General features: G+C 43.5%; 1 protein-coding gene across 1 annotated transcript in view; it reads left to right on the top strand.

Moving 5' to 3' along the window:
* LOC115095960 (VPS10 domain-containing receptor SorCS1-like) overlaps positions 1-15,872 on the top strand; it is a 1,120,107-nt gene that overhangs the window by 933,881 nt on the left and 170,354 nt on the right. Inside the window, 1 exon segment of the mRNA XM_029610345.1 lies at positions 8,066-8,196. Within this exon segment, the coding sequence (XP_029466205.1) occupies positions 8,066-8,196 (131 nt within the window).

The raw sequence follows: 15,872 nt of genomic DNA, 5'->3' as shown, positions 1-15,872 counted from the left end.
AAAATTAAAGAAGGTTCTATTGGGTTAGTGGTTCTCATAGTCACTATGTTTATGGTAAATACACAGAAAAATACATGTGCAGATATTGGACATATGGTAACAGACACAAAAGTAGTTGAATTAGCCCAATTTATAGCTTGTGAGCAGTAGCACCATTCATTGATGCTTCAGTGCTGGTAACTGTCAATTTGCACGTGGAACGTGGGATAGGGTAGTATAGCATGAGGAGTCAGAAGAAGGAGGTAAGAATTGGGATGTGGGCTTACAGCCAGAGATAGAAGAATCCAGGATGGAGTGGGAAAAGGGGATAACTGGGAGAGAACATATTAAGAGATGGAGAAGGAAAAGAATGCCTGGAGGAAGAGAGGGGGAGAGAGAATACCTGAAGGGAGAAGAAGAAGGAAAGAGAATGTCTGGAGAGAGAGAGAGGGAAGGGAAAGAGAGAATGCATGGAGGAAGAGGGTGGGGAGAGAATGTCTGGAGGAAGGTGCCATTGACAATTTTCACCCAGGGTGCCAGGTCTCCAAAGCCAGCCCTGGTGTTAACTACCAGATTAGAGTTCTAGTAGCCATATTGGTGCTGATGAAAATAGGAATTTGTTGGTTGCGGCACATTTTAAAGAGGTTGCGACTTTTTTTTTTAAAGATGTACCCAAGAACATGGGCCCTTAGTGGGCTTGGAAGTTCAAAATATTCCTTTTTATTTTTGGTCCTTGAAATTTTTTTGTAAAGCTTACTAGGCCTTCATCAGAGGTAAAAATGTGGAAATTTCTACAGTAGACGTGGTGGTAGTGTTTGTAGAGTGATGGACATCACCCCTCGATATTGGGAAACTCTCTTCTTTCATTCCAAATAAGTGACTTCCTTGAATCATTTGAGGGACACATCAAGAAGAGGAACAAGGAAGAGGCAGTAAGGGCTTTGGCTCGCTGGGCTTCAGGAGGGGAAAGGTCAAATTGCTGTTTTTTGCTCTGCACTGAAAAAGTAAGCGTTTGTTCTTTTGGTTGGTTGGAGTGGATTCTTGGAGGGACCCTGAGAGTAGTGCGTTGGGGGTCTGCTTTCCTGGAGTCAAGGGATGAGGTGCCATTGGTCAGCCCCTGTCACATGGTCACTGGCACCATCTTGTGCTCCTACCATGTGACAGGGGCTGACCAATGGCACCGGTAGCCACTGTGACATAGTATGGGCAAAGGCTATCGGCGCCATTTTGAGTCCTGGCATCGGACGGCCGGCGTGCAGGAGGTCGCTCCCGGACCCCCGCTGGACTTTTGGCAAGTCTTGTGGGGGTCAGGAGGCCCTCCCAAGCTGGCCAAAAGTCCCTGGGGGTCCAACGGGGGTCCCAGAGCGACCTCCTGCACTCCGGCCGTCCAATGCCAGGACTCAAAATGGTGCCGATAGCCTTTGCCCATATTATGTCACAGGGGCTACCGGTGCCATTGGTCAGCTCCTGTCACATGGTAGGAGCACAAGATGGCGCCAGTGACCATTTGACAGGGGCTGACCAATGGCACCGGTAGCCCCTGTGACACAGGCTATCGGCACCATGATGAAACCAGCACCGAGGGTGTGAGAGTGCAGGGGATGGCTGCTGGACCCCCCGCTGGACCACCAGGGAGTTTTGGTAAGTCTTGGGGGGGTTCAGGAGGGTGGGGAATTTGTTTAAATTTTTATTTAGGTGGCCGTATAATTCGGAGAATATTCGTGTATTCGTGGGGAATCGCTATACATTTCGCTTCCCCACGAATACTACGAACAGTGCAGTATAAGTTGCGGATTGCCAATACGGCGAAAAAGAATGCACACCCCTAGTTTTAAGTGTGTAATTCCTTTTGAAAATTTCCCCCATAATTGTAAAATAAAAAGTCTGCACGCAAATCTGAATTTTGCCCCATCTCCATCCCCAGAATGCCCACTTTTTTTTGCATGCACAAAAGCACACATTAAAATAAGATACATGCATACTTTTTGCACGCACACTGACAAATTTTCTGAGCTATTTATGCACATAAAACAATATTTTATGCGTATAAATGTCTTTGAAAATTGCCTCATAGAGTAGACTTAGTGGGGCAGATTTTAGAACCTACACGCGTGGCCTACATTTGTGCGTGCTACCCGGCGCACACAAATGTACGCCCAATTTTATAACATGCACGCGCAGCCACGCGCATGTTATAAAATCAGGGGTCGGCGCATGCAAGGGGGTGCACACTAGTGTAACTTGCGTGTGCTGAGCCCTCGGGGAGACCAGTTGGTTTTCCCCGTTCCCTCCCCCCCACCTTCCCCTCCCTTCCTCTACCTGTCCTGCCCCAGCCCAAAAAAAACCAACCCTTACCTTGCCCAGCAGCCTAGCAGAGGCCTCTGGCCATGCCCCCGGACCGCCCAGCCCATTTTTTCAAGCCCCGGGACTTACGCGCATCACGGGCTTTTGAAAATAGGCCCAGCGCGCGTAAATCCACCTGGATTTACGCGCATAGGCTTTTAAAATCTGCCCCTATGCGCTTAAGTACAGCTTTATCACATAAAAATGGTTTTACTGGGAGTGCCTATTATAATGATTAGTGGGCAGTAATATACGTGAAAATGGTTACCCATTTATAATAAAACTAAATGGAAATTAATTTCTAAAAAAAATGACAAAAAAAAAAAAAAGATTGAAATGAAGGAAATGATCTGAATAAAACTTTGCCCCTGCACACCGCTAGAATTTTTATGATGTTCAAGCATTGGACAGGGTGTGTCCAGCGTTATCGGACTCGGCTCCCATGTGACATCGTCGGACACATTTTCCCTGGGTAGTTTAGTATGAGGTGTGGCGATACGTTAGCACTCAGAGCACTGCAGAAGGTAGCCACCTCGTCTTCACGAGACTCTGCTTTGCTGCTTTTCTTACCTTTCACTTTCATACTTCTTGTCCCCACTGATTGCGCACTCTACCGTGATGCTCGCGTGGTTCATCTAAGCAGAGCTTGTCACGTTTTTGATTCTAGGCCGTCAGTTGCTTGAGGCTACAGCCACATTACATAAAACAACTTCAGTCGGGGATAGATTAAAGACATCCCTTATCTGGTATTCTGACAGTGTTTCAGCATGCCCGGCTTTGCATATTTATCTTTTCAAAATACTTTTTCACTGCATGGACCTCAACCTCTGCTTTTTTCATTTTTATAAGGATCATAAAACAAAAGAAATCTTTAGAGCTGGTGTGGGGACATTTGGTCTTATGTGCTGTTGGCTTGGTGGTCTTTATTTGGCACTCAGTTTAAAACTACAATACCACGTACTAAAGTTTGTGAGTTACTGGAATCTTCAGTGAAATAATCTCTCACTCTCATGGGTGTTGGGACTAATAGAGAAACACCATTTAAAATAATTTGATTTAATTTGCCTTTAAATATGGTCTTAAATCAACTTTTCTGATTTTGATTTGTGATGCACGTCTATTTCCTTTCATGCCGTACCACAGACACTGCGGTCTTATTGACTCAGCACTTGGAAAAAGGAGGAGGGTTTAGTGAAATGCTCCGGATGAACACACCTGCTTCGCACCAGATGAGCTGAGCACAAGGAGGGCAAATGGGCTTTTCCAGCTCACAACTTTAGCATTAAAACTCAGATCAGAAGATATTATTATTATTGGGTTCACGGGAGACCGGGGTCCAGATTTCTAAAGCACCGCTCGTGCTGAAAAGCCCATATAAACCACTATCTGGGCTGCGCGCGAGCAACACGCATTTTAGAAGCCGGAAGTCACGCGCAAATATGCGCTTGCATGAGTAATAAAAAAAAAAAAAGGAGGGCGGAAAAGGAGCAGAGTTGGAGGTGGGGCCAACAGTTGTGCACGTATCTCTGTATTTTCTCGTGGTAGCCTGTCAGACGCGAATCATTACTGCTGCTCTTGATGAGGTGTAAGTCAACGGATATTAGGGATGTGAATCGTTTTCCATATCGTCTTAACGATAGAAATCGTGTGGCAGGGGAAGAAAATCGTCTTAGGCACGATTTTTTAGTTAAAAAATCGTTAAAAATCGTTTTTTCCGATTAGTGCGCACTAACTGGGAGTTAGTGCGCACTAACTGAAAATGATACAATTTGACACTTTTCAGGTCAGTTAAGGTCAGTTTAGGAATGAATATGTATTCCTATTGGCTGCCCTCTTATTTATTCATGTTACCAAGTTTCCTACTGACAGTATATGGGGGATGGGAAATGGAAACAGTTGGTAGCTTGACAAAACAAGTAATGTGATCAGTCAATGTGACTAGAACTTGTGCCCTAACCCTGATACCAGGGGTATTGTGATCTTCCTGCACACAGTGCCCTATCCCTATTAATACCAGGAGTGTTGTGATCTTCCTGCACACAGTGCCCTATCCCTAATACCAGGGGTGTTGTGATCTTCCTGCACACAGTGCCCTATTCCTGATACTGGGGGTGTTGTGATCTTCCTGCACACAGTGCCCTATTCCTGATACCGGGGGTGTTGTGATCTTCTTGCACACATCCCGGTATCAGGGATAGGGCACTGCGTGCAGGAAGATCACAACACTCCTGGTATTAATAGGGATAGGGCACTGCATGCAGGAAGATCACAACACTCCTGGTATTAATAGGGATAGGGCACTGCATGCAGGAAGATCACAACACCCCGGAGGAGTGAGGGTCAGGCAGCTCCCCCCTGTCTGTGAAGCCAGCCTCTCACTAGTAATGCAGGGAGGGAGCTGTCTCAGACTTCACCATCCTCCCCCCCCCCTCACCCACACACCATTCACTAGCTGGGACATGGGGGAAGTCAGGAGTGAGGGTCAGGCAGCTCCCCCCTGTCTGTGAAGCCAGCCTTTCACTAGTAATGCAGGGAGGGAGCTGTCTCAGACTTCACCATCCTCCCCCCCCCCCTCACCCACACACCATTCACTAGCTGGGACATGGGGGAAGTCAGGAGTGAGGGTCAGGCAGCTCCCCCCTGTCTGTGAAGCCAGCCTCTCACTAGTAATGCAGGGAGGGAGCTGTCTCAGACTTCACCATCCTCCCCCCCCCCTCACCCACACACCATTCACTAGCTGGGACATGGGGGAAGTCAGGAGTGAGGGTCAGGCAGCTCCCCCCTGTCTGTGAAGCCAGCCTCTCACTAGTAATGCAGGGAGGGAGCTGTCTCAGACTTCACCATCCTCCCCCCCCCCCTCACCCACACACCATTCACTAGCTGGGACATGGGGGAAGTCAGGAGTGAGGGTCAGGCAGCTCCCCCCTGTCTGTGAAGCCAGCCTCTCACTAGTAATGCAGGGAGGGAGCTGTCTCAGACTGGTATCAGGGTTAGGGCACTGTGTGCAGGAAGATCACAACACTCCTGGTATTAATAGGGATAGGGCACTGTAAGAGATGACTGTAGTAGATTGAATAAAGATCTGATGTTTCTGCTCTCCTCACACCAAACAAAAACAACACACAAGCAGAGAAGCCCTTCTTACAAAGCTGAGCTAGTGAGTTAAGTAGGAGGAAAAGTAAACATATTGGTGCCAGTGTGGCTACTTAAAAAATACACTTACCAACAATCAATTACATATATTTGAACTGTGTACAGTTCCAGCCAGGACCACCTTTCTAAAATGCACAGTGATTGGCAAATTCAACATGCACTAGCATTTCAGGTGCCTGCTAACAAAAATAATAAACAAACAAGTTCTAGTCAGGTGAGTGCTGATCATTACATTACTTTTTTTGTCAAGCTTCCAACTGTTTCCATTTCACATCCCCCCAACCATATTGGTAACATCAATAGATAAGAGCACAGCCAGCCAATAGGAATACATACATACATATTCATTCCTAAGTGACCTTTACTGACCTGGGAAGTGTGAACACTTTGTTTCATTTTCTGTTGGTGTTCGTTAGTTTCCAGTTCCATTTCCCATCCCCCCAACCATCACCTCAGTGGTAACCTTGGTAACATCAATAGATAAGAGGGCAGCCAGCCAATAGGAACACATATTCATTCCTAACTGACCTTCAGTGACCTGGAAAGTGTTTATTTGTATCATTTTCAGTTAGTGCGCACTAAATCGAGTTAGTGCGCACTAACGGGGAGTTAGTGCGCACTAACTCGAGTTAGTGTGCACTAACACGATTTAACGATTTTTAACGATAAATCGTTAGAATTTCTATTGTATCGTGTTCTATAACGATTTAAGACGATATAAACATTATCGGACGATAATTTTAATCGTTGAAAAACGATTCACATCCCTAACGGATATTGCTGTTTAGGCCTAAAATGCCAGGGTGAGCGGGGGGGGGGGGGGGTGTTGGGTCAGCTGGCGGGGAGTGCAGGCTGAAGAACGCCAGAGCCTGAATGACCTTGAGATAAACCGGGCAAACTGGCAATGCCCTTCACGCGAGCATGTTTTAAAATCCGCTTACGTGCGCGCATTAAAGCCGACAATTTCTTAAGAAAGGTGCGTGAAGTGCATTTGCTTGAGTAATGGCTTAAAATTAGGAGCACACATACGCGCACTAGGGGCCTGAGTTTGAAAAGCATTTACTTGCCTAAAAATGGGTTTTACACATATAAATGGACTTTACCTGTATAAGTGAGCTTTTGAAAATTGCTACAAGGTACACCATTGAATTGTCCATTGGATTTACCCAGTAAGTGCACTTTATGCTAGTAAATGGCTTTTGAAAATTGCTACAATAGTAGTTACATTTGTACATGTAAACCCTTTTGAAAATTAACCCCTTAGATGTTAACTTTTAAATAGGCGTGCGGGGATGTCCATTTTATAACATGCACGCATATTTGCACTCGTGTTAAAAAAACAGACCTGGATGTGAGTACATGGCACACAATTTTAAATGCATGGGCGCATGTACGCACAAATGCCGCTTCAACCACATAAGTGGAATTTTATAAGGGACATGCACCAAAGCCATTCGCCATTTTCCCAGTTCTTTCCCAGTTCTCCCAGTTAAGAGAGAGGTCTTTCAAATCCCCTAATTTAATAGCCACCCTTCCCCCCTGTTATCCCCGACCCTTAAAACCCCACTGGCTAGCCTAGATTTTTTTCTTTTATTACTTACACGCCATCCATAGCAGTAGTAAAGTGACGCGGCAGGGGATCCTGGCACGTGCGCACATCCCTTGGCCTTCCCCCGACATGCCCATTCCCTGCTCTGCCCAGACCATGGCGATGCCCTGCCTCTTTTAATACCTTTCCACTTGTGCATGCAGTAGCAGATACGCATGCCTATGGGTGGCTTATAAAATCCACACGGTGCGTGCCGGCCCAAATTGTGCTTGTATCTCCCAGCTCTGGTACATGATGGGCTTTTAAAATTCATCTTTTAGTGTATTTTAAATCTTATGCATATAAATGTGCACATGATCTAAAATTCCTGCATATGTTTGCTTGAGCACCCATGTGCTTGTTTTAAAGTTACCATATACCAGGGTCATTCATCAAAGTGCTCTAGGGGAGAGGTCTTTTCTTGATGTTAAATGGAATTTGGAGAGAGAGAGAAAGAGAGAGCGATTCTGGAGTAGCACCCATGGTAGTCAACTGTTTATACGACTATAGGAAGGCAAGCTATTTATCTTGAGGTGAGGTTTTCGTGTTGGTCTAGGATTTTGGGGGCCAGTTTTACATGCACAGTGAAACATATGAACAGCACACTACACATCAGTGAAGATTTGACGTGATTTTGAGTGAGGAAAGTCTCACAAAGATGAGATTTCTACAATGTTCTCTCACCGTAGCATGATGAATTCTCTACCAGGGTACTATCAAGCTAGGGTGAGAGAACACCAGGTCCATGATGCTGGCCAGCCAGTGATTTCTTTAATTTACTCACCCCTGAGATGAGACTAACCAGCCTATACGATGTAATTGTCAACAAATACCAAAGCAGATTATTTTCAAAAAGTAGGAAGCCAAGAACTGAGAGATGCCAAGTTTTTATTGTGGAACCTGAACTAGAATGAAGTTACCTCTAGCTTAAAAAAAAATAAAGCAAGAGTAAAATGATTCATATTTGATATCCTTACAAGCATTCTTTGTCTTCTGTTTCAGGGAGAAGCCTGCATCATGGGAGCCAAAAGGACGTACCAAAAACGCAGATTAGAAAAGAAATGCATGCAGGGAAAATATGCAGGAGCCATGGCGTCAGAGCCATGCGTGTGCACAGAAGCAGACTTTGAGTGGTGAGTAATACAAATAATATGATGTGCTTTCCCCCCATATGTTATCAGTCAGATTTTCTGAACAACGCAGACATGAGACTTTTAATAGTATAAATGGGGTCACACAGTTGATCAGTAAAACTTACTGTATCCTGACAAGCTTATTCTTAATGTACTATAAACCTACTATAAGGACATTTTTCCTAATTAAAAACATTTGGAAAAGGAGTCTTCATCACAGGATGTGTTGACCTTTGTGTCATGGATAGAAAAGCGACTTCATATTCCAAGGATGCAGAGGCATTCACCTCCAGGTTGCCTGCTGATACCTAGCTTGCTTTGTCAGTGCCTGAAAGTTACTGTTACCGGGTAGATTTTAGGCATTTGATGCAAAATTATTTTTGCTTTCAGCCCATTTCCTTGTTGATACGTTTTCAAATCACTTAAAGCAACATTACCTACTGTAAATGTCAACTGAGCTACTTCTGTCAGATGATTATGACCTAAACGCTTAATATAAATTAATATAAATTATAAATTAATATATATATGAATAATGAAATGGAAATCAGCAGGGTAAGACTGCACTTCTACATCAGGAAAGCAGAGAGAGATTGATTTTATCTTGCAGTGTGTGTAGTGTAGTCAGTGACTGACTTTTACAGGGGGCAGCTTGCTTTCTCTGTATAAAAGTGTCAATGACATTGACACAGTGTTAAGCCCTCTGTGTGTGACTTTGGCACTCAGTTTATACAGGGGAATTTCCAAAGGAGTTATTTGTTTGTTTGTTTATTTATTTATTTAACACTTTTATATACCGATATTCATGTAGAAAATTGCATATCACTTCGGTTTACAGTATAACAATAACTAGCATGTAAGAATGCTTTTACATTTAACAGGGATAAAATAACTTGGAGCAATGGAACAGGGATCAAAGCAACAATTAAATAATAGGCTCTTTTGTGGGGCCAGATATTAACAGGCATAAAGGCAGCATATTATCATTACAATTTTCAAAAGTCATGTACACATATAAAAGTACACTTACATGAGTATTGATAATTCAGTGGCATATAGTGTAGAGGTTTCAAAAGCCCACTTATTCTATGTATTTATTTATTCTGTTTATTTGTTTATTCTATTTCTTTATTTAAAACTTTTCTATACCGACATCCATAGGAATATCACATCGGTTCACATTGAACAGGAGAAACAGTTAACTTTTGGAAAAGGAATTAGAAATTACATGGAACGAGGGAGAACTGGAACTTGGGTGTATAAGGAATAGCAAAGAAGAGTCAAGTGACAGAAGCAAAGTATTTACAATTAGAGGTGTATACTTAAGGAATAAATAAGCTAGCGGATTATGGATAGGGGTTAGAGGGGGACAATAAGCGGGGGGAGGGTGGGTGTGAAGGGAAGGTTGTGGGTAGACCATAATCATAGGATGGCATCCTTAGTTGAAGTGGGAAGGGTTAAGCACTATAATAAAAGGCGAGGGGTAGCAGAGGCATAGCGTAGCAGAGACGAAGTTATGAAAAGGTTTGTGAGAATAGCCAGGTTTTTAGTTTTTTTCTTAAAGGTCTGGGTCCAGTGTTCTTGGCGTAGGTCAGGGGGCATTGAATTCCATAATGTAAAATCGAACACCGGTATATAAAAGTAAATAAATAAATACATAAATAAATAAGCATGGTCCTGCTATAGACAAATGTTTATGTTGCGCCTATAATGAAACAATCATGCAAAAGTGCATTTACACATGTAAACCCCATTTTTAAGCACATAGATGCTTTTGAAAATCATGGCCTTAGTGTATTAAAGTCAGCAGGCATGCCTCGGGGCGTCCATGCCACTGTGTTTGTTGCCATACCCCTCACTCTGTACCTCGGCGGCCTTTCCAGCATTTATTCTGCTTTTGCCTCTCTTTGGTTCCACGGCGCATTCATGCCCTGCGTCATGTCTTAGGGTGCTGTGCCCTTGCAGAGGCAAGTTTCATAAAACTTGCATTGAAAACCCCAAGGATAGAGTAAAAAAGACCATGCACTGCTTCCTTCAATGACTTTAATAGAAACACATTAAATGAACAGATGTGAATTAAACAACTGAGCTTTTGATCCAAAAGAGTAATTGTTTTATTTACATTAAACAAGGAATCATGCTGACAGTCTGAACAGAACCAAAAATGGTTTCCAGTCACACCCCTAAAAGCGAGGCATCCTGGCTGTCACAAGACTGACATCATTTTGGCATTTTCAACTGGTATGGCAGGCTTGGTTTTGATGTATGGCCATATATTTCTGTGACTGAAGGAGAGGAAGGCACCTCAGTGGCGTCACTTCAACACCATCCCCGGGCATACAACAACATTTTTAAAGTACTAGATCTAGTCAGGATTGCCTGGCCATCTCTCCCAACCATTTCATTGCTGGATCCAGGAAGTGGGTAAAAGGGGATAAGAGCTCCATGGCCTCAATACTTCTGAAAAACCTGGTCTAGCCCACTCTGTTCACACCTGGGGCTAGTCACAGTGCCAAGCCTGGTCCAAGGCTAGGCTTCCATGCTGGGGCCTGACCCAGGGTCATGCCTCGACACTGAAGCTAGGCCTCAGCACTGGAGTTATGCATTGGTGCCAGGCCCAGGGCTAGGCCTCGGTGGTGGGCCTAGAGCTTGGCACTGGGGTCTGGACTAGAGCTAGCCTTTGGCACCTGCCCTGGCCCAGACACTAAGCCTGGCTCAGGGCACTGAATGCCTTGGAAAAGCCAGCCAGGACCACCAGAGAACCCCTTTATTGTTTTTAAAGCTGTTCTTTTTTTTGTTTCAGGTTTTTTTTTTAGGGGGGGGGGGTTTGACAAATGAATCAAACCAAAAAAACATTAAATGATGTGAATAAAAACAAAAAGACTACCCCAAATACAAAGGGCCGGATTTTAAAAAGGTTACGGATTTATGCGCGTAACCAGCCTTGCGCACGCCGGGCCTATTTTAAAAAGGCCCAGTGATGAGCGTGAAGCCCCAGGTCGCGTGTAAGTCCCTGGGCTTGCAAAAAGGGGTGGGGAGGGGGCGGTCCGGTGTGGGGGTGGGGCAGGGTCAGGTTCCCAGCACAGCGGCCATATTTTCTGCTGTCAGGGGATCGCGCAACTTGCACCTGCCCAGAGGCAGGTGCAAAAGGTAAAACAAAATTTTTGAGGGGGGTTAGAACAGGGCTAGGGGGGGCAGCAAAGGTCAGGGGAAGGGGTGGGAAGGTCAGGCCAGGGGGAAGGAAACGGGGGAATGCAGCGCGGCTCGGCGCGCGCAAGGTGCACAATTGCGCACCCCCTTGCGCGCGCCGACCCCTGATTTTATAACTTCGCGCGCAAGTTATAAACTCGGGTGTACATGTGCACGCGCCGGGTAGCGCGCGCACATGTACGCCACACGCGCATGTTATAAAATCTATCCCAAAGTGAATTGATCGAAAATAATTTGGGGCTGCACAATCCTATTGGAGAATATGGATTTACAGTGAGGAAAAATCCCATATATCTTTAACCAAAGGCTCATTGAGCTATAGCTGCATGTAAGGGAAAACTTCACTTGTGCTGAAAATGGAAATAAACAGGAGAAATATGTTAGGCACAAAATTATAAAAGATATATTCTACATACATTTTAACCAGGGATGCTAGGCTTAAGTTATCATGTATTTTTGTCACGGTTTGGTCCAAGATGTATGACGTTTGATTAAAATGAATGCAATTGAAAGCCATTAAAATTATTAGCAAAAGGCCATAAGCCTAAAGAAACCAGGCTGAACAATAATTATAATAACAACATCTTTTAAGCCCAAAAAATGGAAAATAGTGTAAGTAAATAAAAATGAGAAACGTACATCCAAATATGAATAAAGAAAGGGATGTCTTGAATGGAAATAAACAGAATACATCAGGCGATCCACTCTCTGCAGGCAAAACAAGGGTTGACCACAAAGAAGAGTTTACAAAACCTAATCAGCAGTGAGTTGGAGGACTAAAATGAAAATCCTATTGCACCGGCTCTACAGAGTGTCACAGCCAGAGGGCAATCATGTTTCAGCAATATCAGCAGGAAAGTAAGGCACGCAAACACCCCATATGCCCACATATTATTTTAGACTCGTGTTGAGCACATTTTTCTAACCCATTTAATCTGATTTTTCAGTGCTGTCTTGGAATAACATCTCCTCCTTTATTTACCCACAGCTGAAACTCGCTCTGTGATTAAACTTGAAGGCTGGTCATTGCTAAATCAGATGACAATCTCATATGCTGTTATAAAATGACTGCTACGGACAAAAGGACAGAAATGTTTTCCGTTTTTGAGATTTTATGTAACATTTTAAGATGCCATCCAAGTAAGATGAAGGGAGACATTTTGTTCAATAGGCGGTGTCACTGATGGCACACATTGTGGCTCTGCTATGCTTTTTGTAGGAACATTGCTTTGCTCTTCGTTCGTGCTTCCTTTAGGCTGTAAATATAACATGGGCATGCGAAGAGAACTTGAACCGGTGCCAAAATTATCAGTGAAAGCTAAGACTTAATGTGTGCCCCCAGTGACAACTCTTGTAAAAGAAAGGGCTCACTCCGTGCTGGTGGATTGTGTTTGCAGCCTTTGTTGACAGTCCAAGTATATGAGTGGTCTCCTTTAAAACCTCGTACTTTGCCAGAGTTATACTGTAACATGAAAACCAATACGGGGCCTTATATGTTAGCTGTCTGTTTTGTGCCTTGCTTAAAATATAGAAATCTACCAATTTCCTGGTTGTAAATGAAACGAATACCGCTTTTAATTTTCTATTTGCAATGATTCTTTCTTTTTTAACTATTTTTTATATGCATTTAAAAACTTGCTCTCAGGTTTCAAGCCAAAATGTACTCTCTCTGTGAAGACACTCTTATTTCACAAGGGGTAATTAAATATGTCATTTACCTTTTAGTTGAGATAAATATCTTTCCTTAGATATCCCACTCTCTATATCCTCCTATGATGGCTTGTGCCTGTACTGGTTTTCATGTTATAGTGATAGGGGTTTTATAGAAGAGGCTTTTTTAGATATTATAGAGTTATATTGTACACAGCAGAAATGCTCTGCAAGTTCTGGGTACATAAGAACATAAGAACATAACAAATTGCTATACTGGGTCAGACCAAGGATCCATCAAGCCCAGCATCCTGTTTCCAACAGTGGTCAATCCAGGCCATAAGAACCTGGCAAGAATCCAAACACCAAGATCATCCCATGCTACAGATGCCAGTAATAGCAGTGGCTATTTTCTAAGTCAACTGGATTAATAGCAGGTAATGGACTTCTCCTCTAAAAACTTATCCAAACCTTTTTTAAACCCAGCTATACTAACTGCACTAACCACATCCCCTGGCAACAAATTCCAGAGTTTAATTGTGCACTGAATGAAAAAGAATTTTCTCTGATTAGTTTTAAATGTGCTACATGCTAACTTCATGGAATGCCCCCTAGTCCTTCTATTATCCGAAAGAGTAAATAATCGATTCACATTTATCTGTTCTAAACCTCTCATGATTTTAAAGATCTCTGTCATATCCCCCCTCAGCCGTCTCTTCTCCAAGCTGAACAGCCCTAACCTCTAAAGAGGGAGCTGTTCCATCCCCTTTATCATGTTGGTTGCCCTTCTCTGTACCTTCTCCATTGCAATTATAACTTTCTTGAGATGCGGCGACCAGAATTGTACACAGTATTCAAGGTGTGGTCTCACCATAGAGCAACTCAGAGGCATTATGACATCCTCTGTTTTAGTCACCATTCCCTTCCTAATAATTTCTAACATTCTGTTTGCTTTTTTGATTGCCACAGCACATTGAGTCAACAATTTCAAATTATTATCCACTATGATGCCTAGATCTCTTTCCTGGGCGGTAACTCCCAATATGGAACCTAACAGTGTTTGTTTAGAAAGAAAAAAAAACATGGAGATCGCACACAACCCAATCACACTCAATAACAACAAACAAATAATACTGGCAGAGAAAGTACGAAATCTAGGAGTAATAATCGACACAGAACTAAGCTTAAAACAACATATATCCATAAAAGTAAAGGAAGGATACGCCAAACTCATGGTCCTCAGAAAACTTAAACCACTTCTAACAACCGACAACTTTTGATCAGTACTACAAGCACTAATATTTGCAAGCACTGATTATTGCAACACCCTTCTACTAGGTTTACCATACACCTCCATAAGACCACTGACAAAATTGTCCATTTAATTCTACTCCCTGTTTCCTGTCAGGGGGGATATGATAGAGGTGTTTAAAATCATGAGAGGTCTAGAACGGGTAGATGTGAATCGGTTATTTACTCTTTCGGATAATAGAAGGACTAGGGGGCACTCCATGAAGTTAGCATGGGGCACATTTAAAACTAATCGGAGAAAGTTCTTTTTTACTCAACGCACAATTAAACTCTGGAATTTGTTGCCAGAGGATGTGGTAAGTGCAGTTAGGATAGCTGGGTTTAAAAAAGGATTGGATAAGTTCTTGGAGGAGACTTAAGTTGACTTAGAAAATAGCCACTGCTATTACTAGCAATGGTAACATGGAATAGACTTAGTTTTTGGGTACTTGCCAGGTTCTTATGGCCTGGATTGGCCACTGTTGGAAACAGCCAGAGCTGTGTATTCCGCGCAGTCACAGCTGTTCATGGGCCCGTTAAAATGGGTGAGATGTTCATGGCACGTCGGTCAGAGCTCTCTTCCGCGCAGTCAGAGCTGCTCCCTTCTGCGCATTTGCGGCACAGGCATGGCATTCGGTGAGAGCTGCTCTCTACTGCGCATTCGTGGCACATCAGTCACTGCTCAATTATATAGCTGATGGTTAGGTAAGGGGTGCTTTTGGGAGGTTTGGGACACATTATGAGTATTTCCATTATTTCCTATGGAAAAAATAGTCTTGACTTACAACCAATTTGAGTTACAACCAGCTCTCTGGAATCAACTGAGTTTGTAAGTCAAGGGTCCACCGTATTTCTACCTTAAGCAAGCATAGCACACAGTGCACTTTCTTCTTGGGTTCTATCTGAGAAGGTTGTTTGCTAGACTACCTCAGCTCTGCCAGCCTGTCTTGCCCCTATCAAAACCACAGGGACCAGAATACCTCCGCTCTGCCATCCTGTCTTGCCCCTATCAACTTTCTGCCACTCTGCCTTGCTGCCATACACCAGACGACTCACTCTACTCATTGTGGTGTTCTTGCCACTATCATGGTTCCTCAGTGTGTTGGTGCTAGTCTTTCTGCTGCTTTGTCCCTTTATCGGCACCTTGTGGTTTTTTTCTGACACCCTTTCTGCTTGCTATGTTCCCCCTTCATTGTGCTGTAGGATGTTGATGCCACTTGCTTGCCACGTTGCCTGTCGTGCTGCCTTCGAGGGTTCATGCAACTGTTATCAGTGCTCTCTTTTGAAGCTGTGGTGTGTTTTTGACACTCTCGCTGCTGCTTTGCACCTCTGTTAAAGCACTCTTGCCACTCCTGGTACCCCTTTGCCCCTTTACAGTGCCTTAGGCTATTCATGTATTTATTTATTTATTTATTTATTTATTTAAAATCTTTTCTATACCGTCGTCAAGCTAGTTGCCGTCACAACGGTTCACAATAAGGCACATAATTACAAACTTAAATGTGTTGAGTTATATTAACTAAATA

Source organism: Rhinatrema bivittatum, chromosome 7, assembly GCF_901001135.1.
Source record: "Rhinatrema bivittatum chromosome 7, aRhiBiv1.1, whole genome shotgun sequence".
Classification (NCBI taxonomy): Eukaryota; Metazoa; Chordata; class Amphibia; order Gymnophiona; family Rhinatrematidae; genus Rhinatrema; species Rhinatrema bivittatum.
The sequence above is the reverse complement of the archived record's forward strand: the minus strand, read 5'-3'. Positions and strand labels throughout refer to the sequence as shown.